At 44.1% G+C, this 26,731-nt stretch overlaps 2 protein-coding genes across 2 annotated transcripts in view; both read right to left on the bottom strand.

Moving 5' to 3' along the window:
- The window catches only part of PTPRQ (protein tyrosine phosphatase receptor type Q), a 677,639-nt gene that overhangs the window by 205,521 nt on the left and 445,387 nt on the right, over positions 1–26,731 (bottom strand). The window contains exons 29-32 of the mRNA XM_077265498.1: positions 25,950–26,225; positions 21,164–21,315; positions 6,818–6,959; positions 5,152–5,421 (exon numbers count right to left, since the gene is read on the bottom strand). Coding sequence (XP_077121613.1) covers positions 5,152–5,421; positions 6,818–6,959; positions 21,164–21,315; positions 25,950–26,225 — 840 coding nt within the window. The remainder of the gene's footprint in view (positions 1–5,151; positions 5,422–6,817; positions 6,960–21,163; positions 21,316–25,949; positions 26,226–26,731) is intronic.
- On the bottom strand, positions 12,406–14,923 carry LOC143776275 (uncharacterized). Its single transcript, XM_077265488.1, has 2 exons — positions 14,634–14,923; positions 12,406–14,162 (listed from the first exon to the last, which is right to left on the bottom strand). Exon 2 carries the CDS (start codon positions 13,942–13,944, stop codon positions 12,511–12,513), a length of 1,434 nt encoding a protein of 477 aa, XP_077121603.1. The 5' UTR covers positions 13,945–14,162; positions 14,634–14,923; the 3' UTR covers positions 12,406–12,510.

Genomic DNA, 26,731 nt, shown 5'->3' on the forward strand with positions numbered 1-26,731 from the left:
TCCACTGTAGACTGGACAATAACTAATAGGTCAAATTTGCACGAAAATACCTCATTCATGGCAATTTTTATAAGCATTTAAAAACACTGAAAAAATAGTGTTTGAATAAAATGTTAAATGTGTTCTTAGTGTGATCTATAAAGACTGCATTAAAGGACTAAGAGTCTTTAAATGCAATTGCACAATACATTTCTGGAACAGACTAGTGATATATGTAGGTTTCTACTTTTCAAGTGATAGCTGTGAAGTCCGCAAAGATTTTCAGCAAGTTCCCTGTAAGTTGAGAAAAAGAAAACTAATACCAGTACTTCGTTATTAGAAGAAAAGTAGATGATATGTAGATACCAAAATGCCAGACTTCAAAGCTCACGATAAGTTTTTCAGAGGCCACTTTCACCTGACAAGTGGTGACCTTCCATGATACCCTCTCCAAGCTTGATAAACTGTATGCTGAAACAGGCAGTTTTAAGACGATTACACTATTGAGTTACAGATACAAACAGGATTACTGTTGCTTTAGCATGGAGAATTGGATTTCCATTCTTTGAGAATGACCAAAAAAAAGCCCTCATCAGAACTTCCAACCACAGCTGGTATTAATTTGGACACGTTGCTCCATGTATCCTATACTTACTGCACAGATTGTTTTCATTTACTGTAGAGGAATCCACCAAGATGAAGTGATCACTGTCATCTTCAGGAGCACATATCCCCAAAATATTTCATAATGGTTTTATATTTATCTCTTCTATACTAAACCTAATGTCAAGTTAATCATTGATACAGTATAAACATCTTCCTTTTCAGATGCCAAATATGTAGCACACATGTAAGACATTCTATATAGGGGACTGAAGCAGAGGGAGCATTTCTAATGCAAAGATGAACATATAGGTAACTAAAATTACTGAAAAATATTGAAATTTGTGCCTAAACCATCATGCCTAGTATCAATCAAAAAGGTATACAGTTGTAGAAAGTAAGTATATGGTTGATATTCATTTCATCTGATCTGTTTTTACAAAAAGTTATTGATTGGATTGAGCCAAATATATGCTGTGCAAATACAGTATATGCAATTATACACACTCATTCCCATTATAAAAAAGGATACATTAACCCACACCATTTTGCATAGTAACTAGTGATGAGCGAATATACTCGTTACTCGAGATTTCCCGAGCACGCTCGGGTGTCTCCGAGTATTTTTTAGTGCTCAGAGATTTAGTTTTCTTTGCCGCAGCTGAATGATTTACATCTGTTAGCCAACATAAGTACATGTGGGGGTTGCCTGATTGCTAGGGAATCCCCACATGTAATTAAGCTGGCTAACAGATTTAAATCATTCAGCTGCGGTGAAGAAAACTAAATCTCCGAGCACTAAAAAATACTCGGAGGACACCCGAGCTTGCTTGGAAAATCTCGAGTAACGAGTACATTCGCTCATCACTGGTAGTAACCAATGATAGCTTTACATACGTTTTACCATAGAACCATGTTGCCTGGGCAAGAAGCCTCATATATTCCTATAAGGCTGTTCAGGTCCAAATAACCTCATTCAGTATGAGCATTACGTTCCATATATGAACTGTGAAACATGGAGTACAGTAGAGCCCTAGAGTGGCTTAGATGCTGTATCTAAGCTCCAGCTCAGAGCTTGTACATTCTAGATGTCATAATACAATCATGGATACAAAATACAAAAGCGCATAGAGGCGTGGTTTTCCTGAGGAAGGAGTCGGAGTGACTCTGAAACAAGTTGACATTAAACCACCATTCCTTTATTCTTGTCTTGGATCATCAATGTTATTCACCATCGCATGACACTTCCCTCCTCCCTGGTATAATTCATGATACAATTGTGGTGCTCCTGAGGGTCCAGTTGCCACAGAGGTACTGCACGTCAGCCAGAGGTGCGGTACCCCACTCTCGGGTAAGGAGGGGGCACTACCCAGTACCCGCATACTAGCATCCAACACCACACCACTCCAGGCCAGGGGATCTGGGCAGACCCTATTTAGGGAGGGTCCCAACTCAGGCTGGAGGGGGATCTAGGTAGAGGGTGTGGGTGGAGGAAGTAGATAAGGGTAGGCGACCTGAGGTAAAGTGACAGTTGGGAGTGAAGTGTTGTTTTGGAAACAGGAATGAGGCGGAGTTAGTTGGTGAGAGGAGAGAGAGGAGGACGGAGAGGAGCCACGGTTGGAGGGGAGCTCCAGAGAGAGAAGGGGTCCCAGGGGCCAGGGAAGTGAAGAATCCACCCGTGGCACCTAAATCAACTCCGACCATAGTCGGGTGGAGGGACCAGATCGCAGTGGGGGACCGGCCCCAGACTATTGGAGAGACTGTAGGACTCACCTAGCAAACCAGAGGCTGTGGTGTCTGTATGTGCCACAGCCAAATCTACACACATTCGCTAAAAAGGCAGCCACATAGGGTCAAGGGGATCAGGAGGACATCACCTGACAGGACCTGAGGCTGCTGGCTTGGGACACTGTGTGTAAGGCGCAGGGCAGGAGAGTGAGAGCCAGCGCAGAGAGACAACCCGGAAAGGTACACAAGGGGGTCCCAGAAAAGTGTACCCCAAACTACCTGAGAGCTGGCTGGACCACCGACCTGGAGGACACAGCACCTGGCTGGTGATTGTAACCTGGAGACTGTGAGTAAAGTGGGAAGACTGCACCCTGCTGTGTCCTCAGAATTATTTACTGCGTCACCTGCCCAGTACTGCAACAGTACCCATCTTCTAATTTAACCTATATCTGCCCTGGGGCCTGCTCTACCCATGGAGATCTGAAACATCTTTGCTGCGTCACCATCGGCCATTTTATGAATGTAGCATTTGAAACAATGTCATTTTTTCTAATGGAATTATGCCAGAAAATATATGCTTTGGTAACTGTATACACTCCCTGCATGACTGAGCTTACTGTAAAAATGTGGCGTGTGAACTCTATACATATGGTATCGGGTTAATTGGAAAAGTCCAATGAAATATAAAAAAAACACCATTATAATGCTGCTTTAATTGAAACTCCATTTCAGTCTGGCAGCTGGTTGCAAATTGCAGATTGCTTTGACCATTGCTTCCCAGTTCACTCAATAATCTCAAGCATAAGGCAGCTATAATGTAAAGGTCACGCAACAATACCTCCGATGTTATTATGTTACTTCTCCTCTGTCAGACCAGTATAACAGCACATGTCTGACAATTAAACTCATCAATGATAGGATGGTGCTAGTTTCAGTTATCAGATAACCGGAACATGTGGCAAGGATATTGAATACTGCTGCCATCATAAACACTGGATTATAGGATTAGAAATTGTCTCTTTTTCTGGAGTAATAGTAGAGAAAGACATTCCACAGTCACAAAATAATAATTTTACACCCCTATAGTTTTTGATATTTCTAAGGGCTTACCAAAGTAATATATGCTCATACATGCAGTTCTTAATATTTAGACTACTAAATTGCTATCGTAACAATGATGGGTCCTTTGAGACCGATCCAATACAAAGAGACAGCCTCTTATGAGAAACAATTGCAGTTTATGAATGTCTCTCACTGGCTCGGCTTGGCTGCCGATGCGACAGAAACTCCACCCATCTAGCATGAAACAGTTCAGCCATTGGCTAGTTGCAAGTGAGCGGGGTTTCAACAGGATCAGACTGTGGTAATTTTATCACAACTATGTGTTCACCCTTGGTTGAACATATAACTAACAAGGATCCATTTGAAATCTAATAAGCCTTCTCTTTTTAATGAGTGGAGCCAAATGACCCAGATAATCTGTCTGTCCATCACTAAACTGCAGTGCGTGGATAGGTGATTTGTGACTTTCTGAGTGAGGGTCGGAATACTTGGACCCGCTTCAATCCAGAGAAAAAGGCCATGAAGTTAAGCATTCAGAACCCAACCAATCAGAAAGTTATCACCAATTCTGTGGATCAGTGATAACTTTCAATGCTGGGAATATCACTTTATCAAATATAGATACAGATAGCTCCCCACTTGGGCCATCCCTTTGGTAGTCACAGGGAAAAGCAATTGCAAAAATTGCAATCCTAACTTTCCCATTCACAACAGGCTCAACTGGCTTATATGTCATCACTCTAATGTATAAGGAGTCATAATGGATAACTAATGTAAAAATATGTTCAATGTTATAAAGTTGTTGTAGCCTTCTGAAAAGTTAAAGCATGAAAACAATCAAAAACTACAGTTTTTATCACAACTGTAGCAAATAAACCCAATCTAATATTTATACCTCTCATGTGATGCAACTTTCTACAACTGAGTAAAATGTGTACATTTGAACTAGGATAATAAAAAAAAACATGATTAAAAAAAGATAAAAAAATGACAAGTAACCTTAGTGTGGAATGTTAAGGCCAGACACTGTGTAGGGAGACAGTGAAGCTAATTTGATTTCACCTTACGTCAAAAGTAAATGTACTGTCAATGACTCAGTGCTGGATCTGCGACCATGACTAATGCCACAGGACCATTAATAAGAGGCTGACAACAGCTACAGAACTATTTCCAACTTCAAATGAGAATTGCTGATTTACACACTCATCAGAAAATTATTCAAAGTTTATGTTCGCCAAAAAGTATTTTACTGTTTTATTAGTTTTAAGTTCTTTCAGCTCTACTAGTGTTACCACATGCCTGAGTTTCTATGGTACTTTCATATTGCTCTGTAGTCATACTGGGGAAAATATAGAAGATTGCTTTCCATATCTTCAAAATCCTCCTTGTATGAACGTTCTGAGCAATTTAAACATTTCAGAGGGTCTCCGATAGAGTTGGTGCCAATTGATTCGAAGGACTGGATCCATTGGCCACTGCTATGCTCTGTGGTCACTAGACAGGAGGTCTGAGAACCTCCTTCTGCCCCTGCCTCTTAGTGCGATGTAACCGGTGCATCATGCCATGTCAATGATGTTGTGCCAGGCTAGCTGCTCAAAAATAGGAGCCAGGGATGCCATCAAGTAAGAGTGAATCTCAGGACTCCTGACCAATGGCCACAGATTCCTGAAGAGGCTGCAGGATCGGGTCCTATGAATTGACTCACATCAGCTTTAGTCCCCAAACGTTATACTGTGTTATACAATATATCATTAAAAGACTGGTTATAGGTAAACATACCTTCTTCAAACTTAGTGGTAGCATTACATACTTGCTCTACTCCTTCTCCTGCAGAATTGGCAGCTGTGACAGTGAAGAAGTAAGTGGTATTGGAGAGCAGATCTCTGAAGGTATACACGGTATCAGTAGACAAGACTAAAGTAGTGACACTCTGAAATGATAGGCTGTAATGCGTTATTATTCCATTTGGCCGTAATGGTGGATCCCACTGGACCAGTATAGACTGCCAACTTGTTGCTACACAGTGAATATGTTGGATGGCATCTGGAGCTATAAAGAGATACACAATGACCAAATATTAACTTTAATGGAAAAACCTCATTAAAAAATCACAAGCATCAGATCCTTCATTACAAATAAGATATACAAATATAAAGCCTACTGGAATTCAATATAGTGATATATAGTAAGCATTCTGTCAATTACTTTTTTCTTCACATATGATGGGCCTGGACCTAACAGAACATAAACCCTGCATTTATAATTATGAATGCTTATTTTGTAAGCCAGATGAAACTATAACTTGAAGTTTCTTAGCACCCAAGTACTTTGAGCTTTTTAGAGTACATTTTATGTGGCAGAGGAATTTTTGGACCCTTGGGTATTTAAAAGACTCTTTGGACGTGACAATTCATACTTGTATTCCTAATGCCCTAGCTGATGAGAAAACGCGTTAACACCCCAGAATCGCAATGCATGGTAAACGATGGAGGGAAAAGGGAGCCTTCCCCTCTGTCTAACTGCTTAGATGCAGCAGTTCCTATTGACCGTGGCATCTAAGGGTATGTGCACATAACATCACACAATAACTGCAAAAAATGAACATAATGCACAGCAATGTAAAAACAACATTTTTATGTGCTAGTTCATTCCCATTCTACATCTTTTAATGGCTTAAAGGTTAAGTACTCAATGATTAAAGGAAGTAATATGTTGATTCTTTGGGCGGCTTCATTTGGAAGAAACTCTCTCTTTATAATTGAAAGTACAAAGAAAAAAATGCCTTAAAAAATTGTTAGCAAAACCTGATCAGCAAGGCAGCTTCAGGAAAAAGACCGCTGGCTTTTTCCTGAAGCTGTTTCGTCTAGGAAAGCATTGGTGGCTTCGTCGGCATCTTAATGACACCATATGCACATACCCTAAGTGGTAAAACTGCAGCAATCGGAGGTAGCTCTGACCACAGCGGTGGCAGGCAAGTATCAGCTGTTAATAAAGGTTGTAATTGTCATGTATGCAGCAGGCTCAGCCCAAGAGCTCACTCCATACACCAATCTTGCGTATTCAATATTCTAAATTTTCATGATGGTTATACATGCTTTCCTTTCTCCATATCTGACACAGATGCCTGTATTCTTGTTACACTAAAGTCACGTCACACAATCTTTACGGCAATTTTGCTACGATTTTATGCTTTGCCTTACAGACATTAATCATAAAATCCAGCACCTTTGCGATATATCTTTGGCTGTCTTGTAGATATACCTTGATCGGGCAGCATGTAAAGAATGAGCCGTCAGGTTCACTTTAAGGAAAAAAATCATGGTACATGTGTAGACACAAGGTTTTATTTAATCATGATATTTGAATTTTCAATTCACAGAAAACACTGAAGCATGGAAGGAAGAACTGAATAATACATTTTATATCACACAGAAATGTTTCTCACCTGATTCTTCTGTAGTGAAGTTAACAGTATTGCTGAACTCGTTCCCATTCCCGACTTTTGTGAATGCAGACATGCTAACTAAGTAAGTCTTAAAGGGTTCCAAATTAATGAGCATTCCTTCAGTTTGATAGCCAGAGATATTCTGTCAGGCAAATACATTCAATAATAGACTGTGTTAGTAGAGCAGAAAACAAATTAAATTGACTGTGGTGGAATTTTTCTGTTGTTCATTTTGTTATAAAAAAGTGTAAAGTCTATAGAAAATTCACAGCAAAATCCATCAGATCTAGTGGAAAATTCATTAAGCTTTTTTCACCTGAAATCTGGCATTAAAAAAAAGCACAAAGATTTCTAACAGTGGGCAGAGTTCAGCAGGAAAGGGCATGGCCTGGTGTAGCCTAAAGGGTCATTCTAATTGATGCCAAACTTCAGAGTACATTTATCTCCATACAAAATGCCAGTCTTGATGTATTCCTCCTTAGAAATGTCAGCCATGTTTGGATGTATAGAAAATATATGGCAAATTGATATCAATTTTTTTAAAACCTACTCACAAACTTTAAAGTTGGTGAACCCATCATTTGGTTTTCACTTACCGTATTCAATTTTTCCTATTAAAATATACACAGTCTTGAATAAATACAATGTGCATGTGTGACCCAGGAAAAAAATACTATTGACCGAATATGCAAAATGGTGTATGAGAAAATCTTGTAATTTATTCTCCCCACCAACAATAAAAAAATAAAAGGCGTTTGTCACCCTTAATATTCTAATTAAACCACATATACAGGAATGTACGATACTTAGTCCCTATAAAAATCAAACCTACAGTATGGATTTTAGTGATTTAGTGCACAATTACACCTCTAAATTTGCATACTGAGCACTTGTCATATCTTGATTGACAGCACACACTGCCTGAACTCAATTAGCGATTCTGCACCTCCACACTGACACTGCAGGAATCCAGTTGTGCTCAATATCAGTGTGTGTGCTCTCATCATTGGTTCCTGTTTGCAGCACAGTAACGAGTAGCGGCCGAAGACTGGAGCCAGTGATAAGTGACCGCAATTACACTATGTGACTACGTCTGGGCTCGTGCAGTATCAATACATTAATACATTGACTTTTATTGTACAAAAGTAAAGTAAAAGAATATATGAATACTTTAAATTTTAGATTGTTGCAATTGTAACAACCTGCAAAAAAAGTTTGTATGTAACATATATTTCACACAGTGAACCCTAAAAGCAAATACCAAAGCTGCTTACTGGATATAGAGGTATTAGCTAGAAATGAGAAGATTTTTTGAAGTTTTGAAATCGCTGACATTACTGAATTTTCCCTAAAAATTTGATTTGCAGTGAGTAAATTCACACTAATCTACATGCTGGAAAGCTTGACATTGCTTGGAAAATAAATGTAGGAGAGGAGAGAGAGAACCCTGCTGACTATAAGAGCTTACACTTTAAAGGAGAGAGAGCATGCAGCTGACCATAAGAGATTGCATCCTACAGGAGAGAGAGAGAGGGAGGACCCCACTGTTTATACAAGCTTACTCTGTAGAGTAGAGAAAGAGAGAGCTCCCTGCTTATTGTAAGAGCTTACTCTGTACAGGAGTGAAAGAAAGAGCTCCCTGCTTATCATAAGAGTTCACTCTGTACAGGAGAGAGAGAGAGGACCCTGCTAACTATAAAAGCTTGCACTCTAGGGAAGTGAGAAAGAGAAAGAACGGTCACTGCTGATCATAAGAGCTCACACACTCCAGAAAAGAGAGAGCTTACACTCTACAGGAGATAGAGAGAAAGAGAAAGAGGACCCTGCTGATCATGCAAGCTTACACTGTACAGGAGAGAGAGAAAGAGAAAGAGGACCCTGCTGATCATGCGAGCTTACACTGTACAGGAGAGAGAGAAAGAGTAAGAGGACCCTGCTGATCATGCGAGCCTACACTGTACAGGAGAGAAAGAGAAAGAGGACCCTGCTGATCATGCGAGCTAAAGGTACCTTCACATTAAGCAACGCTGCAGCGATAGCGACAACGATGCCGATCGCTGCAGCGTCGCTGTTTGGTCGCTGGAGAGCTGTCACACAGACCGCTCTCCAGCGACCAACGATGCCGAGGTCCCCGGGTAACCAGGGTAAACATCGGGTTACTAAGCGCAGGGCCGTGCTTAGTAACCCGATGTTTACCCTGGTTACCAGCGTAAAATGTAAAAAAAACAAACAGTACATACTTACATTCGCGTCCCCCGGCGACCGCTTCCTGCACTGACTGAGCGCCGGCCCTAACAGCAGAGCGGTGACGTCACTGCTGTGCTGTACTTTCACTTTCACTTTACGGCGCTCAGTCAGTGTGGGAAGCGTACGCCGGGGGACGCGAAGGTGAGTATGTACTGTTTGTTTTTTTTACATTTTACACTGGTAACCAGGGTAAACATCGGGTTACTAAGCGCGGCCCTGCGCTTAGTAACCCGATGTTTACCCTGGTTACCAGTGTAAAACATCGCTGGTATCGTTGCTTTTGGTGTCAAACACGACGATACACGCCGGTCTGACGACCAAATAAAGTTTTGAACTTTGTTCAACGACCAGCGATATCACAGCAGGATCCTGATCACTGCTGCGTGTCAAACTAAACGATATCGCTAGCCAGGACGCTGCAACGTCACGGATCGCTAGCGATATCGTTTAGTGTGAAGGTACCTTTACACTGTACAGGAGAGAGAGAAAGAGAAGAAGGACCCTGCTGATCATGCGAGGTTACACTGTAGAGGAGAGAGAAAGAGAAAGAGGACCCTGCTGATCATGCGAGCTTACACTTTACAGGAGAGAGAGAAAGAGAAAGAGGACCCTGCTGATCATGTGAGCTTACACTGTATAGGAGAGAGAGAAAGAGAAAGAGGACCCTGCTGGTCATGCGAGCTTACACTGTACAGGAGAGAGAGAAAGAGAAAGAGGACCCTGCTGATCATGCGAGCTTACACTTTACAGGAGAGAGAGAAAGAGAAAGAGGACCCTGCTGATCATGTGAGCTTACACTGTATAGGAGAGAGAGAAAGAGAAAGAGGACCCTGCTGATCATGCGAGCTTACACTTTACAGGAGAGAGAGAAAGAGAAAGAGGACCCTGCTGATCATGTGAGCTTACACTGTATAGGAGAGAGAGAAAGAGAAAGAGGACCCTGCTGGTCATGCGAGCTTACACTGTACAGGAGAGAGAGAAAGAGAAAGAGGACCCTGCTGATCATGCGAGCTTACACTGTACAGGAGAGAGAGAAAGAGAAAGAAGACCCTGCTGATCATGCAAGCTTACACTGTACAGGAGAGAGAGAAAGAGAGAGAAAGAGAAAGAGGACCCTGCTGATCATGCGAGCTTACACTGTACAGGAGAGAGAGAAAGAGGACCCCGCTGATCATGCGAGCTTACACTGTACAGGAGAGAGAAAGAGAAAGAGGACCCTGCTGATCATGCGAGCTTACACTGTACAGGAAACAGAGAAAGAGGACCCTGCTGATCATGCAAGCTTACACTGTACAGGAGAGAGAGAAAGAGAAAGAGGACCCTGCTGATCATGCAAGCTTACACTGTACAGGAGAGAGAGAAAGAGAAAGAGGACCCTGCTGATCATGTGAGCTTACACTGTACAGGAGAAAGAGAGAGAGAAAGAGGACCCTGCTGATCATGCGAGCTTACACTGTACAGGAGAGAGAGAAAGAGAAAGAGGACCCCGCTGATCATGCGAGCTTACACTGTACAGGAGAGAGAAAGAGAAAGAGGACCCTGCTGATCATGCGAGCTTACACTGTACAGGAAAGAGAGAAAGAGGACCCTGCTGATCATGCAAGCTTACACTGTACAGGAGAGAGAGAAAGAGAAAGAGGACCCTGCTGATCATGCGAGCTTACACTGTACAGGAGAGAGAGAAAGAGAAAGAGGACCCTGCTGATCATGCGAGCTTACACTGTACAGGAGAGAGAGAAAGCGAAAGAGGACCCTGTTGATCATGCGAGCTTACGCTGTACAGGAGAGAGAGAAAGAGAAAGAGGATCCTGCTGATCATGCGAGCTTACACTCTACAGGAGAAAGAGAGGACTCCGCTGACCATAAGAGCTCACACACTACAAAAGAGGGAAAGAGAGGACCCTGCTGACCATAATAGCTTATACTCTTCTACAGGAGAGAGAGCGATAGAGAGGACCTCATTGACCATAAGAGCTTAGGCCCCTTTCACACATCAGTCACAATCCAGCGAATTTTGAAAAAAACAGATCTGGCAAAAGTTGCCGCCGTATCCGTATTTTTCTCATAGACTTGTATTACCGCCAGATTGCAACGGATGGCCTCACGTGTCATCCGTTTTTTTGCCAGATGTGTCAAAAATTAGTTTTCTGGCGGCCGGAGAAAACGTACAGGAACGTTTTTCTGTCTAGAGAAAAAAAATGCACAGTTATGAATCTGATACGAAAAACGGATGAAACGTGAGGTGTAATGATTGAATCAAGCGAACGATTCAGTTTTTTTAAAGAAATCATGCACTTTCCATTCTGGAATCTCTCTCTCTCCACACTGCACGCACTACAGAAGAGAGAGAGAGAGAAGTCCTCCCCGACCAGAAAAGCTCACACACTACATAGTTACATAGTTATTAAGGTTGAAGGAAGACTTTAAGTCCATCTAGTTCAACCCATAGCCTAAGCTAAAATGCCCTAACATGTTGATCCAGGGGAAGGCAAAAAAACCCCATGTGGTAAGAGTAAGCTCCACCATGGGGAAAAAAAGTCCTTCCCGACCCCACATACGGCAATCAGACTAGTTCCCTGGATCAACGCCCTATCAAGGAATCTAGTGTATATACCCTGTAACATTATACTTTTCCAGAAAGGCATCCAGTCCCCTCTTAAATTTAAGTAATGAATCACTCATTACAACATCATACGGCAGAGAGTTCCATAGTCTCACTGCTCTTACAGTAAAGAACCCGCGTCTGTTATTATGCTTAAACCTTTTTTCCTCCAGACGTAGAGGATGCCCCCTTGTCCCTGTCACCGGTCTATGATTAAAAAGATCATCAGAAAGGTACGGTCCCCTCATATATTTATACATTAACATAAGATCACCCCTTAGCCTTCGTTTTTCCAAACTAAATAGCCCCAAGTGCAATAACCTATCTTGGTATTGCAGACCTCCCAGTCCTCTAATAACCTTGGTCGCTCTTCTCTGCACCCGCTCTAGTTCAGCTATGTCTTTCTTATACACCGGAGACCAGAACTGTGCACAGTATTCTAAGTGTGGTCGCACTAGTGACTTGTATAGAGGTAAGCCGGATTACTCACCGGTAATGCTCTTTTAATGAGTCCACGACAGCACCCCACATGAGAGAGAGGGATCCGCCCATAGGAACAGGAAACCTACAGAATAAAAGGAGGCGGTCCCCTCTCCTCCTCAGTTTAGTTTACAGAGTATAAAAAGGGAACCGCAAAAGCTTTAGTATTAATTCTTATTCAGCAAAATATCTTCAAAACTCTATACAACCATTATTTGTGAATTAAAGAAAGGGCTGTGCATAATCAGGGAAGGTTGTAAATGGGTGCTGTCGTGGACTCATTAAAAGAGCATTACCGGTGAGTAATCCGGCTTTTTACCCTTCGCCACGACAGCACCCCACATGAGAGACTTTCAGAGAGTCATTATTCGGGTGGGATTACTGTACTAAGCACAGCTCTACCAAAGGTCAAATCAGAAGATGAAGATAGATCAAGTCTATAATGGTTGTAAAAGGTAGAAGGTGTAGACCAAGTTGCGGCCTTACATATTAGATGGATCGGGACATCCGCTTGTTCCGCCCAGGAGGAAGCCATGGCTCGTGTTGAGTGCGCTTTAATACCCACTGGAGGAATCTCGCCTTTTGATGTATAGGCCAAGCAGATAGCATCTCTGATCCACCGAGATATGGTAGCTCTCGTGACCCCATGTCCTTTCTTGTGGCCCTGAAAGGAGATAAACAGAGCCCTACTCTCCCTCCATGTTTGACACCTTTCTATATAAGTCAGGATGGCTCTTCTGACATCTAAGGTGTGGAACTTATGTTGTTCAGGGGTTACAGGAGAATCAAAAAAGGAAGGGAGAAATATTTCCTGTGACCTGTGGTAGGTGGATGCTACCTTAGGGAGGTATGAGGGGTCTGGTTTTAGGACTATTCGATCATGGAATATCAGTAAGAATGGTGGGTCTACTGATAGGGCCTGGATGTCGCTAACACGTCTGGCTGAGGTCAGGGCTACCAAGAGGGCTACTTTATATGTGAGGACATTTAGAGGTATAGAATCTAGAGGCTCAAATGGGGAGCTGGTTAAGGCTTCTAGCACTAGATTTAAATCCCACGGAGGTAGACGGGGAATATGTACCGGGTTACTTCTTTCACAAGACTTAATGAATCTGGAGACCCATCTATCAGCGGCTATATTATATCCATATAGGGCTCCTAACGCTGATATCTGGACTCTTAAGGTGTTCACTGATAATCCTAATTCTCTACCTTTTTGTAGGAACTCTAGAATAGGTGTTATCGGAACCTGATTAGTGAATGGTATTGTATGAAATTCTAAGAATTTTTTCCAAACCCTGCTATATATCAGGGTGGTAGATCTTTTTCTACTTAGTAGCAGGGTTTTTACTAGCTGTTCTGAAAAACCCCTTGAGCTTAGTAACTGCCGCTCAAGTTCCACGCCGTCAAGTGAAGCCCTTTCACTTGCGGGTGGAAAAACGGCCCCTGGAACAGTAGTTCCCTGTCCAATGGAAGAATCCATGGATCGCATAGACACATGCTTTGGAGGCAGGAGAACCACGGCCTCTTTGGCCAGAAGGGTGCAATGAGGATCACCCTTGCACGTTCCCTCCTGATCTTCCTGATCACTAGCGGAATTAGAGACATTGGAGGAAAGGCGTAAGCCAGTCTGAAGTCCCAAGGATGATGTAGGGAGTCCAGCATGTCTGGATGATCCATGGAGTTCAGGGAAGCGAATCTTTCTACCTGTCTGTTGCCTCTTGTGGCAAATAGATCTATCTGAGGCACTCCCCATGCTCTTGTTATTAGTCTGAACACGGTTCTGTTTAAGGACCATTCTCCCTGGCGCAGCCTGTTTCGACTGAGGTAGTCCGCTTTGGTATTCTCTACTCCTCTGATGTGTAGGGCTGTTAGGGATGTAAGATGAGTCTCTGCAAACTGGAAGATCTCCCCTGCGATGGTCATCAGACTTCCTGACCGTGTACCGCCCTGACGGTTTACATAGGCCACTGTGGTGGAGTTGTCTGAGAAAACTCTTACATCTGCTCCTTGAATCTGTGGAAGAAAATAATTTAAGGCTTTTCCTACTGCTGTTAATTCTTTCCAATTTGACGAACATGATGATTCTGACTGATTCCAGGTATCCTGGACTATGTCATCCTCCATATGTGCACCCCATCCCGTAGGGCTGGCGTCTGTAGTAATTATTTTGGATGGATCTACTATCCACGGTACACCCCCTGAAAGGTGTCCCATATCTAGCCACCAGGATGGAGATTCTATGACATCTCTAGAGAGAGTTAGTTTACTCTCTAGGTGTCCTTTCCGTCCCTGGGCTGACAGTACTTCGTACTGTAATTGGCGGGTATGGAATTGAGCCCATGGTACAGCCGGGATACATGAGGACAATGATCCTAGTAAGGACATAGCCTTTCTCAGTGTCATGTAGGGGTTTTTTATTGCTTCTGACACCTTTGACTGTATAGTTGTTTTCTTTGAATGCGGGAGGAAGCTTTTTTGACTTACGGAGTCTAGCTGGATCCCTAGAAACATTTGAGTAGTGTCTGGATTCAGTCTGGACTTTTCGAAGTTGATAATCCAACCCAACTCCTGCAGGGATGAGATTGTGTTAGACAACCGCAATTTACATTGAGCCACAGAATTCCCTATCACTAAAAAGTCATCCAGGTAGGGTATTATTAAAGTGTCCCGTTGGCGTAGATGAGCCATTACCTCTAACATCACTTTTGTAAAAATGCGGGGGGCCATAGAAAGCCCAAATGGCATTGCTACGTATTGGAAGTGACGAACCTGTCCCTCCAGGATGACCACTACTCTTAGATACTGCTGGTGTTCGGCATGTATAGGAAGGTGATAGTAAGCATCTTTTAGGTCTATCCCGGCCATGACACACCTAGGAAACAAAAGCTTGATGGTAGAACTAATGGATTCCATTTTGAAAGTGTGGTTACGTAAAAAGGAATTTACTTTTTTGAGGTTTATGATGGTTCTGAATGAACCATCTGGTTTATTGATCAAGAATAAAGGGGAATAGAACCCCCTCCCTTCTTGATCTCGGGGAACCTCTATCAATACTTTTTTAGATAGAAGCGACAGGATCTCTGATTCCAGACCTTCTTGTTGTTGTTGACCTCTCGGAGATGTTACAATAAAAGAATCCCAAGGGATCCTATCAAATTCTAATCTTAATCCGTTTCCAATAATGTCCAGAATCCAAGGACTAGATGTTATCAACTTCCATTTAGCAAATAAATATTTCAATCTACCGCCCACTTCATAATTAACGGTACTTATTACGTTTTTGGTTATAGGATCCGGAAAACAGAGCACCTCTTTGTTTTGGATCCTTTGCTTCCCAGCGCTCCCTTTGTTCAGTAGGTTTGTTCCTGGTGAAGGGGCGCCTCCTGAAAGCTCTCCTGTAAGAGGGAAGGTACTGGTTAGGGAAGCCTTTCTTCCGCTCTCCTGCCTTATTTAAGAGCTCGTCCAGAGTTTTCCCAAATAGGAACTCACCCTGGCAGGGGATCGCACAAAGTTTTGCCTTGGCCTGTGCGTCCCCTTTCCAATTTTTCAACCAGAGTGCTCGCCGGGCTGTGTTTACTAGGCCGGCTGACCTGGCTGTTAGACGTAGCGAATCCACCGACGCATCGGCTAGAAATGCTACTGCATCTTTCATTAGAGGGATTTTCGACAGAATTGTATTTCTCGAAGCTCCACTTCTAATTTGTTCCTCCAGCTGCTCTGTCCATACTAGCAGTGACCTTGCAGTACAGGTGCTAGAGATGGCTGGTCTGAATGCCCCCATATTAGCCTCCCATGACCTCTTAAGTAAGGCTTCTGCTTTTCGGTCTAATGGATCAGTTAGAGTCCCTGAGTCCTCCACAGGCAAGACCGACTGTTTAGAAGTTGAAGCCACTGCCGCATCAACTTTTGGTATCTTTTGCCAGGAATTAAGTTCTTCGTCACTGAAGGGGTAGCGTCTTTTAGCAGAGGATGGTAAGAATCCTCTTGTATGTTGTTTCTCCCACTCTTTTTTAACCAGCTCCTTAATTGTGGGTATGGCGGGGAAGGACCTTCGTTTTCTTTGTCCTAACCCCGCGAACATGATGTCCTGCGCTGACTTCTTTCCCTTCTCATCTGGGCACCCCATCGTGCTCCAGACGGCTTTAATTAAACTGTCTACACTACTATTTGGTAGACAAAGCCCTCCTTCATATTCCGATGAACTTGGCTGGGACTCCTCTTCATCAGAGGATTTTTGTACTACCTCTGACTCCGAGCTTACTGGAGATCGGGACCTGCTAGGCTGACGGGTACTGGTGCTGCTTGTATGGGCCAGACCCTGCATCTCTTCACGAATTATGGCTCTAACGTCAGACGGAGTCATTACGTTTTCTTGCCGTAAGGTCAATACGATGCACTCTGCACATAACCTCTTAGTATATGAGTCCGGGAGGGGTTGCAAACATAAGGCACATTCTCTGTGTTTGGTTTTATGTGTCCTTTTCTTAGTCTAGAGGAAGGGGATATAGGAGGAACATATATCAGCATATGGGAAGAGACTCTTTTAAAACTCACCCAGTGAAGCTGACAGGTACCGGTTCTGAAGGCGGATTCTTAGCTGAAAGACCTTTCTGTTTGGTGGCAGATCGCTTTTCCTGGGATCGATCTCCACTTTTGGTGCTGCTCCTGGCGCTTGTCTCCTTACTGGGAGACTGCTCTGTTGCAGACAAGTGCGCTACATCGGCCGGTGAAGCCATACTTACACACACCGGCCGACGCTAGTGCTGCACTTTTAAATCTGGCGCCGAATCTCCTGCCTCCCCGGACCCAACCCGGAAGTGCTCCAGCGGCTTCCGGGTTAGACGCGCCGCTCCTCCTTACCATGCGGCGGCTGCTGGATAAGAAGCCAGCTGCTGAGCGCGCGCGTCCTCATGGATCCGGGCGGACCAGCGGCACAGAACCCGGACCATGGCGATGATCAGACGAGGGGGGAGGCTGCAAAAAGTGGCTCCCCCGCCGCTGCCTCTGGTACCGCAGCCCCTGCCGTTCCCACAGAGACCGACGCAGGCGGGTGCATGGCCCAGGAATCCTCTTGGACTGCAGGTACTTCGGGTTCCCATAGAAACAGGAAACCTAAACTGAGGAGGAGAGGGGACCGCCTCCTTTTATTCTGTAGGTTTCCTGTTCCTATGGGCGGATCCCTCTCTCTCATGTGGGGTGCTGTCGTGGCGAAGGGTAAAAAAATTATGTTCTCCTCATGAGCATCTATGCCTCTTTTAATACATCCCATTATTTTATTTGCCTTTGTAGCAGCTGCCTGACACTGGCCACTGAATATGAGTTTGTCATCCACCCATACACCCAGGTCCTTTTCATTGACAGTTTTACCCAGAGTTTTAGAATTAAGCACATAGTTATACATCTTATTACTTCTACCCAAGTGCATGACCTTACATTTATCCCCATTAAAGCTCATTTGCCATTTATCAGCCCAAGCTTCTAGTTTACATAAATCATCCTGTAATACAAAATTGTCCTCCTCTGTCTTGATTACCCTGCAGAGTTTAGTGTCATCTGCAAATATTGAAATTCTACTCTGAATGCCCCCTACAAGGTCATTAATAAATATGTTAAAAAGAAAAGGGCCAAATACTGACCCCTGTGGTACCCCACTGCTAACCGCGACCCAGTCCGAGTGTGCTCCATTAATAACCACCCTTTGTTTCCTATCCCTGAGCCAGCTCTCAACCCACTTGCATATATTTTCCCCTATCCTCATTATTCTCATTTTATGTATCAACCTTTTGTGTGGCACCGTATCAAAAGCTTTTGAAAAGTCCATATACACTACATCCACTGGGCTCCCTTGGTCCAGTCCGGAACTTACCTCTTCATAGAAGCTGATCAAATTAGTCTGACATGAACGGTCCCTAGTAAACCCATGCTGATACTGGGTCATGAGGTTATTCCTTTTCAGATACTCCAGTATAGCATCCCTTAGAATGCCCTCCAGGATTTTACCCACAGCAGAGGTTAAGCTTACTGGCCTATAATTTCCGAGTTCAGTTTTTGTCCCCTTTTTAAATATTGGCACCACATTTGCTATACGCCAGTCCTGTGGTACAGACCCTGTTATTATGGACTCTTTAAAGATTAAAAATAACGGTCTATCAATGACTGTACTTAGTTCCTGCAGTACTCGGGGGTGTATCCCATCCGGGCCCGGAGATTTGTCAATTTTAGTGATTTTTAGACGCCGCCGTACTTCCTGCTGGGTTAATCAGGTAACATTTAATTGGGAATTTTTATCACTAGTCATATTGGCTGCCATGGGATTTTCTTTTGTAAATACTGATGAAAAAAAGTCATTTAGCATATTGGCTTTTTCCTCATCCTCATCCACCATTTCACCCAGACTATTTTTAAGGGGGCCAACACTATCATTTTTTAGTTTCTTACTATTTATGTAGTTAAAGAATATTTTGGGGTTATTTTTGCTCTCTCTGGCAATGAGTCTCTCTGTCTCAATCTTTGCTACCTTGATTTGCTTTTTACAGAATTTATTTAATTTTCTATATTTATTTAATGCCTCATCACTACCTACTTCCTTTAATTCTCTAAATGCTTTCTTTTTGTCACTTATTGCACCCCTTACAGCTCTATTTAGCCATATTGGTTTCCTCCTATTTCTAGTTTGTTTATTCCCATACGGTATATACTGTGCACAGGTCCTATCCAGGATGCTAATAAACGTCTCCCATTTTCTTTGTGTACTTTTATGTCTCAGGATATAGTCCCAGTTAATTACACCAAGATCCTCTCTCATCCGTTGGAAATTTGCCCTCCTGAAGTTTAGTGTCCTTGTCACCCCTCTACTACACATCTTATTAAAGGAGACCTGAAAACTTATTATTTTGTGATCACTATTCCCCAAGTGACCCCCAACCCTTATATTTGATATGCGGTCTGGCCTGTTGGTTAATATTAGGTCTAGCAGTGCCCCCCTCCTTGTTGGGTCCTGAACCAGTTGTGAAAGGTAATTGTCTCTCATAGTTGCCAAAAACCGATTACCTTTACTGGAACTGCAGGTTTCTGTTCCCCAATCTATTTCAGGGTAGTTGAAGTCCCCCATAATAATGACTTCTCCTTGAGTCGCAGCTTCACCTATTTGCTTTACGAGGATATTCTCCATTGCTTCCATTATTTTTGGAGATTTATAACAAACCCCTATCAGTAATTTATTATTTTTCCCCCTCCCCTTATCTCCACCCTCAGGGACTCTACATTTTCATTAGATTCACCTATATTATCACGCAGGATGGGTTTTAAGGTGGATTTTACATACAGACACACCCCTCCCCCTCGCTTATCTGTACGGTCATTTCTGAAAAGGCTATAGCCCTGCAAGTTAACAGTCCAGTCATGGCTCTCATCCAGCCATGTTTCAGATATTCCCACCATGTCATAATTATGTTCCAACAACATTAGTTCTAATTCGTCCATTTTGTTGGCGAGGCTTCTGGCATTAGTATACATGCACTTGATGTTCCTCTCTGTACCTCTATTCTTTCTTAAATTATTAGCTGTTCTAACCCCACCCCCCATGCCACCGCCACCCCTAACTTCCTTATTTGTGCCCAGGTCTCTATCTGCACTATCTTCCCCTCCTATAAAATGAATACCCTCCCCCCCAATCCCTAGTTTAAACACTCCTCCAACCTTCTAGCCATTTTCTCCCCCAGCACAGCGGCACCTTCCCCATTGAGGTGCAGCCCGTCCCTAGCGTAGAGCTTGTAGCCAACTGAGAAGTCGGCCCAGTTCTGCAGGAACCCAAACCCCTCCTTCCTACACCAATTCTTGAGCCACTTATTAACCTCCCTAATCTCCCGTTGCCTCTCTGGCGTGGCACGTGGTACAGGCAGTATTTCGGAAAATACCACGTTGGAGGTCCTTGCTTTCAGCTTGCAGCCTAATTCCCTGAAATCATCTTTAAGGACCTTCCACCTACCTCTAACTTTGTCATTTGTGCCAATGTGCACCATGACTGCTGGGTCCTCACCAGCCCCTCCCAGTAATCTGTCCACCCGATCAGCGATGTGTCGACGATCCCTGTCTTTGTGACAGATTGCCCTTTCTGTTCTCCTAATAATTGAGTCCCCCACTACCAGCACTCCTCCGGCTTTCAGAGGACATGCCTGGCTGCAGCAGTGCTACCCCTGTACTGGCACCCCACTCATCTGCCAACTTAGCGAACTTATTGGGGTGTGCCAGATCAGGACTAGCCTCCCTGGCACTCTTCCCTCTACCCCGCCTTCTATCTGTCACCCAGCTAACTGCCTTACTGTCCTGCAGCTCCATCCTACCATCCCCCTCCTCATCTATCCCATTGAGCGTCTGCTCTGTGAGCAGAAGACTCCTCTCCATATTGTCTATGGATCTCAGTGTTGCCAGCTGCACATGTAGATCCAGAATCTGGGATTCCAAATGCACAACGTGCTCACATCTCGCACAGCAGTATGCACCCTCGACCGGCTGATCAAGGACTGCATACATGAGGCAAGATGTGCACTGGATGGCATTAACAATTGTGGAGCACATTTCCTAATGGGGATTGCACCACAGAAACGTTATATAAAAAATAAATACAAAGTATTAATTAAAAACAGACAGCAATTCCTCCCTTGGAAACTCCCTGATTCCAAAGTCACTGAATCACAAGTCACACTTACCGCTGTCCACACTTATGCTCAGGTCACACTCAGCTCGCTCACACTCGCTGTGCTGAAGATTTATAGATTTTTATTTTTTTTTTCCTCTAGTTCCCTTTAACAACAAGCCACCTTGCTGTTCAAATGCAGTTCCAAAAATAAAAAAAATAAAAAACTACAGAAGAGAGATTACCCTGCTGTCCATACCTTCTTCCACTCAACAGCAGAAAGAGAGGACCTCACCAACCATAAGCGCTTACACACTACAGAAGAGAAAGAGAACCCCACTGACCATAAGAACTCACACGATATTTGATTTTTGCTTACCTGGTAAAATATAATTTGACTACTGCTTTCTACAATTCTAAAGCTGTAAGTGTGCACAATGCCATTGGGTTTTGGACTTGGATTCCAATGTAACCAAGCAGAATTATCACTTGCATTGATAAACGTTAAGTTCTGAGGAGGTGCTGTTGGCTCTGCAATAAAAAATGATTGGACTGCCTTATCTCCACTATATTGAATCGGTTGTTCACATAAAACATAACAGCTTCTACAGAACTCAGCAAAATATTCCATACGACTGATTTAAAGAGAACTTCTCAGCAAGATTTTGTAATGTAAAGTAAGGACATAACTGTAATGGCGTCACTAACTGAGCAATGCCTCCAGTTTTAAGTTTCTAATCTCCCTGCCACCCAGCATCGTGGGGAACTGCAGTCATTCCCTTCAGCTAAAAGTCGTTGCTTTGTAGTTCCCTGCACAGTGGATGGCAAGGGCACCCCTGCAAAGCTAAAAAAAAGTCTAAGTAAAGTAGTTCTACACCAGTGCTGAGCTCCCCTTTATTCTTAGTATTGTAGGGGAATCTCAGAGGTCAAACTTCTACTGATCTTATAATAATGGTGTGTCCTAGCTATAAGCCATCATTTGTTTAAGAAGGGTAACCCCTTTAAAAAATTTCCATTTAAGGTTTATAAACCATTCCCAGCTACTGAAAAAGCAGCAGTATTTTGCATATAAGGGGTAATTATCAATTGTAAAAATATTTAATATATTGCAGATGACTGCAATGTGTTTCCCATCCCTGAAGATCTGGATTCTTCAATGTCCAGTTGCTCATAACACTGCCCTGAAGCATGCAGCTATTGCATGACCTGTGCACACAGAGGGATGTACTGCCTCCTGCGTGAGCTGCACACACAGAAAAATGTACTGCCTCCTGCATGAGCTGTACACTGCATGATCTGTGCACACAGAGGGATGTACTGCCTCCTGCGTGAGCTGCGCACACAGAAAAATGTACTGCCTCCTGCGTGAGCTGTACACTGCATGATCTGTGCACACAGAGGGATGTACTGCCTCCTGCGTGAGCTGCGCACACAGAAAAATGTACTGCCTCCAGCATGATCTGTGCACACAGAGAGGTGTACTGCCTCCTGCGTGAGCTGTACACTGCATGATCTGTGCACACAGAGGGATGTACTGCCTCCTGCGTGAGCTGCGCACACAGAAAAATGTACTGCCTCCTGCGTGAGCTGTACACTGCATGATCTGTGCACACAGAGGGATGTACTGCCTCCTGCGTGAGCTGCACACACAGAAAAATGTTCTGCCTCCTGCGTGTGCTGTACACTGCATGATCTGCGCACACAGAGGGATGTCCTGCCTCCTGCGTGAGCTGCACACACAGAAAAATGTACTGCCCACTGCATGATCTGTGCACACAGGGTGGTGTACTGCCTCCTGCGTGAGCTGTACACTGCATGATCTGCGTACACAGGGGGATGCACTGCCTCCTGCGTGAGCTGCACACACAGAAAAATGTACTGCCCACTGCATGATCTGTGCACACAGGGTGGTGTACTGCCTCCTGCGTGAGCTGTACACTGCATGATCTGCGTACACAGGGGGATGCACTGCCTCCTGCGTGAGCTGCACATACAGAAAAATGTACTGCCCACTGCATGATCTGTGCACAGAGTGATGTACTGCCTCCTGAATGTGCTACTCACACAGAAAAATCTACTGCCTCCTGCGTGAGCTGTACACTGCATGATCTGTGCACAGAGTGATGTACTGCCTCCTGCATGTGCTATGCACACACAGGGATGTACTGCCTCCTGCACACACACAGTGATGTACTGCCTCCTAAATGAACTATACACACAGAGAAATGTATTGACAACTGCATGATCTGTGAACACAGAGTTATGCATGGCTCTTGCATGATTTGCACGCACAGAGTGATATACTGACTGCAGCATGAGCTGCTAACACACACAGTGATGTACTGCCTTCTGCATGAGCTATGCAAACAGAGTGATGTACTGGCTCCTGCATGAACTGCACACGCAGCATGATGTGCTGCCTCCTGCATGAGCTATGCACAGAGTACTTTTGCATGATCTGCGCACACAGAGTGACATACTGGCTCTTGCACGATCTGCACACACAAAAAGATGCACTGCGCCTGCATGAGCTATGCACACAGATTGATGTTCTTGCTCCTGCATGAACTGCGCACACAGAGTGATGTACTTGCTCCTGCATGAACTGTGCACACGGAGTGATGTACTGCCTCCTGCATGAGCTGCGCACACAGAGTGATGTACTGCCTCCTGCATGAGCTGCGCACATAGAGTGATGTACTTGCTCCTGCATGAACTGCGCACACAGAGTGATGTATTTGCTCCTGCATGAACTGCACACACAGAGTGATGCACTGCCTCCTGCATGAGTTGCACACGCAGAGTGATGCACTGCATCCTGCATGAGCTGCGCACAGAGTGATGTACTTGCTGCTGCATGAGCTGTGCATGTACTTGCTCCTGCATGAACTGCACACACAGAGTGATGTACTTGCTCCTGCATGAACTGCGCACACAGAGTGATGTACTTGCTCCTGCATGAACTGCGCACACAGAGTGATTCACTGCCTCCTGCATGAGTTGCACACGCAGAGTGATGCACTGCCTCCTGCATGAGCTGCGCACACAGAGTGATGTACTTGCTACTGCATGAGCTGTGCATGTACTTGCTCCTGCATGAACTGCACACACAGAGTGATGTACTGCCTCCTGTATGAGTTGCGCACAGAGTTACGCACTGCCTCCTGCATGAGCTGCGCACACAGAGTGATGTACTTTCTCCTACATGAACTGCGCACACAAAGTGATGTACTTGCTCCTGCATGAGTTGCGCACGAAGAGTGATGCACTGCCTCCTGCATGAGTTGCGCACACAGAGTGACTGATGTACTGCCTCCTGCATGAGTTGAGCACAGAGTGATGCACTGCCTCCTGCATGAGTTGCACACGCAGAGTAATGCACTGCCTCCTGCATGAGATGCGCACACAGAGTGATGTACTACCTCCTGCATGAACTGCGCATACGGAGTCATGTACTTGCTTCTGTATGAGCTGCGCACATAGAGAGATGTACTGCCTCCTGCATGAGCAGTGAACAGAGTGATGAACTGCCGCATGCATAAGCTACGCGCACAGAGGAGTACTTGCTCCTGCATGAGCTGCGCAAACAGAGTGATGTACTGCCTCCTGCATGAATTGCACACACATAGTGATGTACTGGCTCTTGCATGAATTGCGCACACATAGTGATGTACTGGCTCTTGCATGAGCTGCACACACAGAGTGATGTACTGCCCCATGCATTAGCAGCTCACAGAATGCAATGTGCTGACTCACTAATATTTTTATGTTTCTATCCACCACTCTGTGCAGAATGATGTTTTGAGTGATCAGTGAGGGTATCAAGACCCAAACCCCCACCAGTTTTGCAACACTTTGCAAACCCTGTAGCATATTAAAACTTTAAACAGTTGATAGTTACCCCTTAACGGCCCCGTCTCACCGATTTACCAACGATAACGACCAGCGATATGACCTGGCCGTGATCGTTGGTAAGTCGCTGTGTGGTCGCTGGGGAGCTGTCACACAGACCGCTCTCCCCAGCGACCAACGATCAGGGGAACGACTTCGGCATCGTTGAAACTGTCTTCAACGATGCCGAAGTCCCCCTGCAGCACCCGGGTAACCAGGGTAAACATCGGGTTACTAAGCGCAGGGCCACGCTTAGTAACCCGATGTTTACCCTGGTTACCAAAAAAAACAAACAGTACATACTCGCCTTTCGGTGTCCAGGTCCCTTGCCGTCTGCTTCCTGCTCTGACTGAGCCGCCGTACAGTGAGAGCAGAGCGCAGCGGTGACGTCACTGCTGTGCTGTGCTCTCACTGTACGGCCGGCAGTCAGAGCAGGAAGCAGACGGCAAGGGACCTGACGGACATCAGAAGGCGAGTATGTACTGTTTGTTTTTTTTTACATTTACGCTGGTAACCAGGGTAAACATCGGGTTACTAAGCGCGGCCCTGCGCTTAGTAACCCGATGTTTACCCTGGTTACCAGTGAAGACATCGCTGGATCGGTGTCACACACACCGATTCAGCGATGTCAGCGGGGCCTCAACGACCAAAAAAAGGTCCAGGCCATTCCGACACGACCAGCGATCTCGCAGCAGGGGCCTGATCGCTGGTACGTGTCACACATAGCGAGATCGCTATGGAGGTCGCTGTTGCGTCACAAAACTTGTGACTCAGCAGCGATCTCGCTAGCGATCTCGCTATGTGAGACGGGGCCTTAACATAGATCTTGATTGAGTTCTATGGTGATCTAAGTATAAGTTACATAACATTGCACAAATTGTGTGACACAACAAATACGTAGCTTTTTCCTTTTTGCAACTAAATGAGACTGGTCAGCTGCACTGTATATGTAAGTACATTATTACTTTAGATGCAGTAGTAAAATAATTTTTCTTCCACAATGACTTTTTGTCAGGAAATACTGGAAGAAATAAGGTAATGCCACCACTGTAAGTAGAGATTTTGCAGCATAACTAAACCTGTCAGAGCACTGAAATTGTAGCACAAGAGAGGAATATATCATGTACAGTTGTGACCTTGTTAGAGGAATGCCATAATTCAAGAAGACACATGAGAAGAGTTTAAGGCAGTGAAACTAGAAGCATGTAAGAGATTAAGAAGGATCACTTTGCTGATTATTTTAATTTTGCACGAAGATGTAATATAAGTAGTACCTGCGTCATCTGTGTGAAAGGCAAGCTGGCTTGGAGGACCAGTCCCTTTCATTGTACTAGCCGCCACAAATACAAAATACTGGGTGAAAGGTAGAAGATCCTCCAAAATGACAGAGACTTCAATGGTAAATAAAGGATAATTTCCTTGTGGTCCATAAATCTGTAGGTAGTAGCCAGTTATAATACCATTTGGGTGTTCAGGTGGATCCCATGATAGAAGTACTGAGGTAGATGTTAGGTTCTTGTATTCTCTGATCTGGGGCTCGGAGTCTGGGACTAGAAGTGAAGCAAGACAAAGTATTTATTATTGTTTTCTGACTAGTCTGTGGAAATCGTTAAAAAAACAATTTTGGGGATTTTGTATGGCTTTCATTGTGCAGTTAAAATTAATCTGTCACCATGATTCATGGCAATACCAAAAGTAAAAGTTATTCTTTATATATGTTAGTAGTTATAAACATTCAAAACTTTGTAAAACAGAATTGGTTTCTGTTGCTATATTCTAAGAGCCGTTTGTGTTTTATATTTTTCCATTGATTAATCTATGTGAGAGTCCATTTATTCCATGCTGAGCTCACATTTTTATTGATACTATTTTAGGAAATATAGGGGGGTACCTCTCTTCTTCTAACCCAAGTGCTTCAGATAAGTACATCCCAAATGTGGTCGTGCTCACAACTTGGATATTTATTGCTGTACATGTTCATTGTTTGTGCTTAGCCTGTCAATTTACCATAGACATTTTCTTCTAGTCCAGATCAATTCCCATATGACTGTGCTTT

The sequence above is a fragment of the Ranitomeya variabilis genome, chromosome 5, assembly GCF_051348905.1.
Source record: "Ranitomeya variabilis isolate aRanVar5 chromosome 5, aRanVar5.hap1, whole genome shotgun sequence".
In the NCBI taxonomy this organism is placed as follows: Eukaryota; Metazoa; Chordata; class Amphibia; order Anura; family Dendrobatidae; genus Ranitomeya; species Ranitomeya variabilis.

Bases quoted from the DNA above. Each gene is read 5' to 3' on its own strand.
- LOC143776275 (XM_077265488.1), bottom strand. From the start codon at position 13,944: ATGGTCCTTAAACAGAACCGTGTTCAGACTAATAACAAGAGCATGGGG.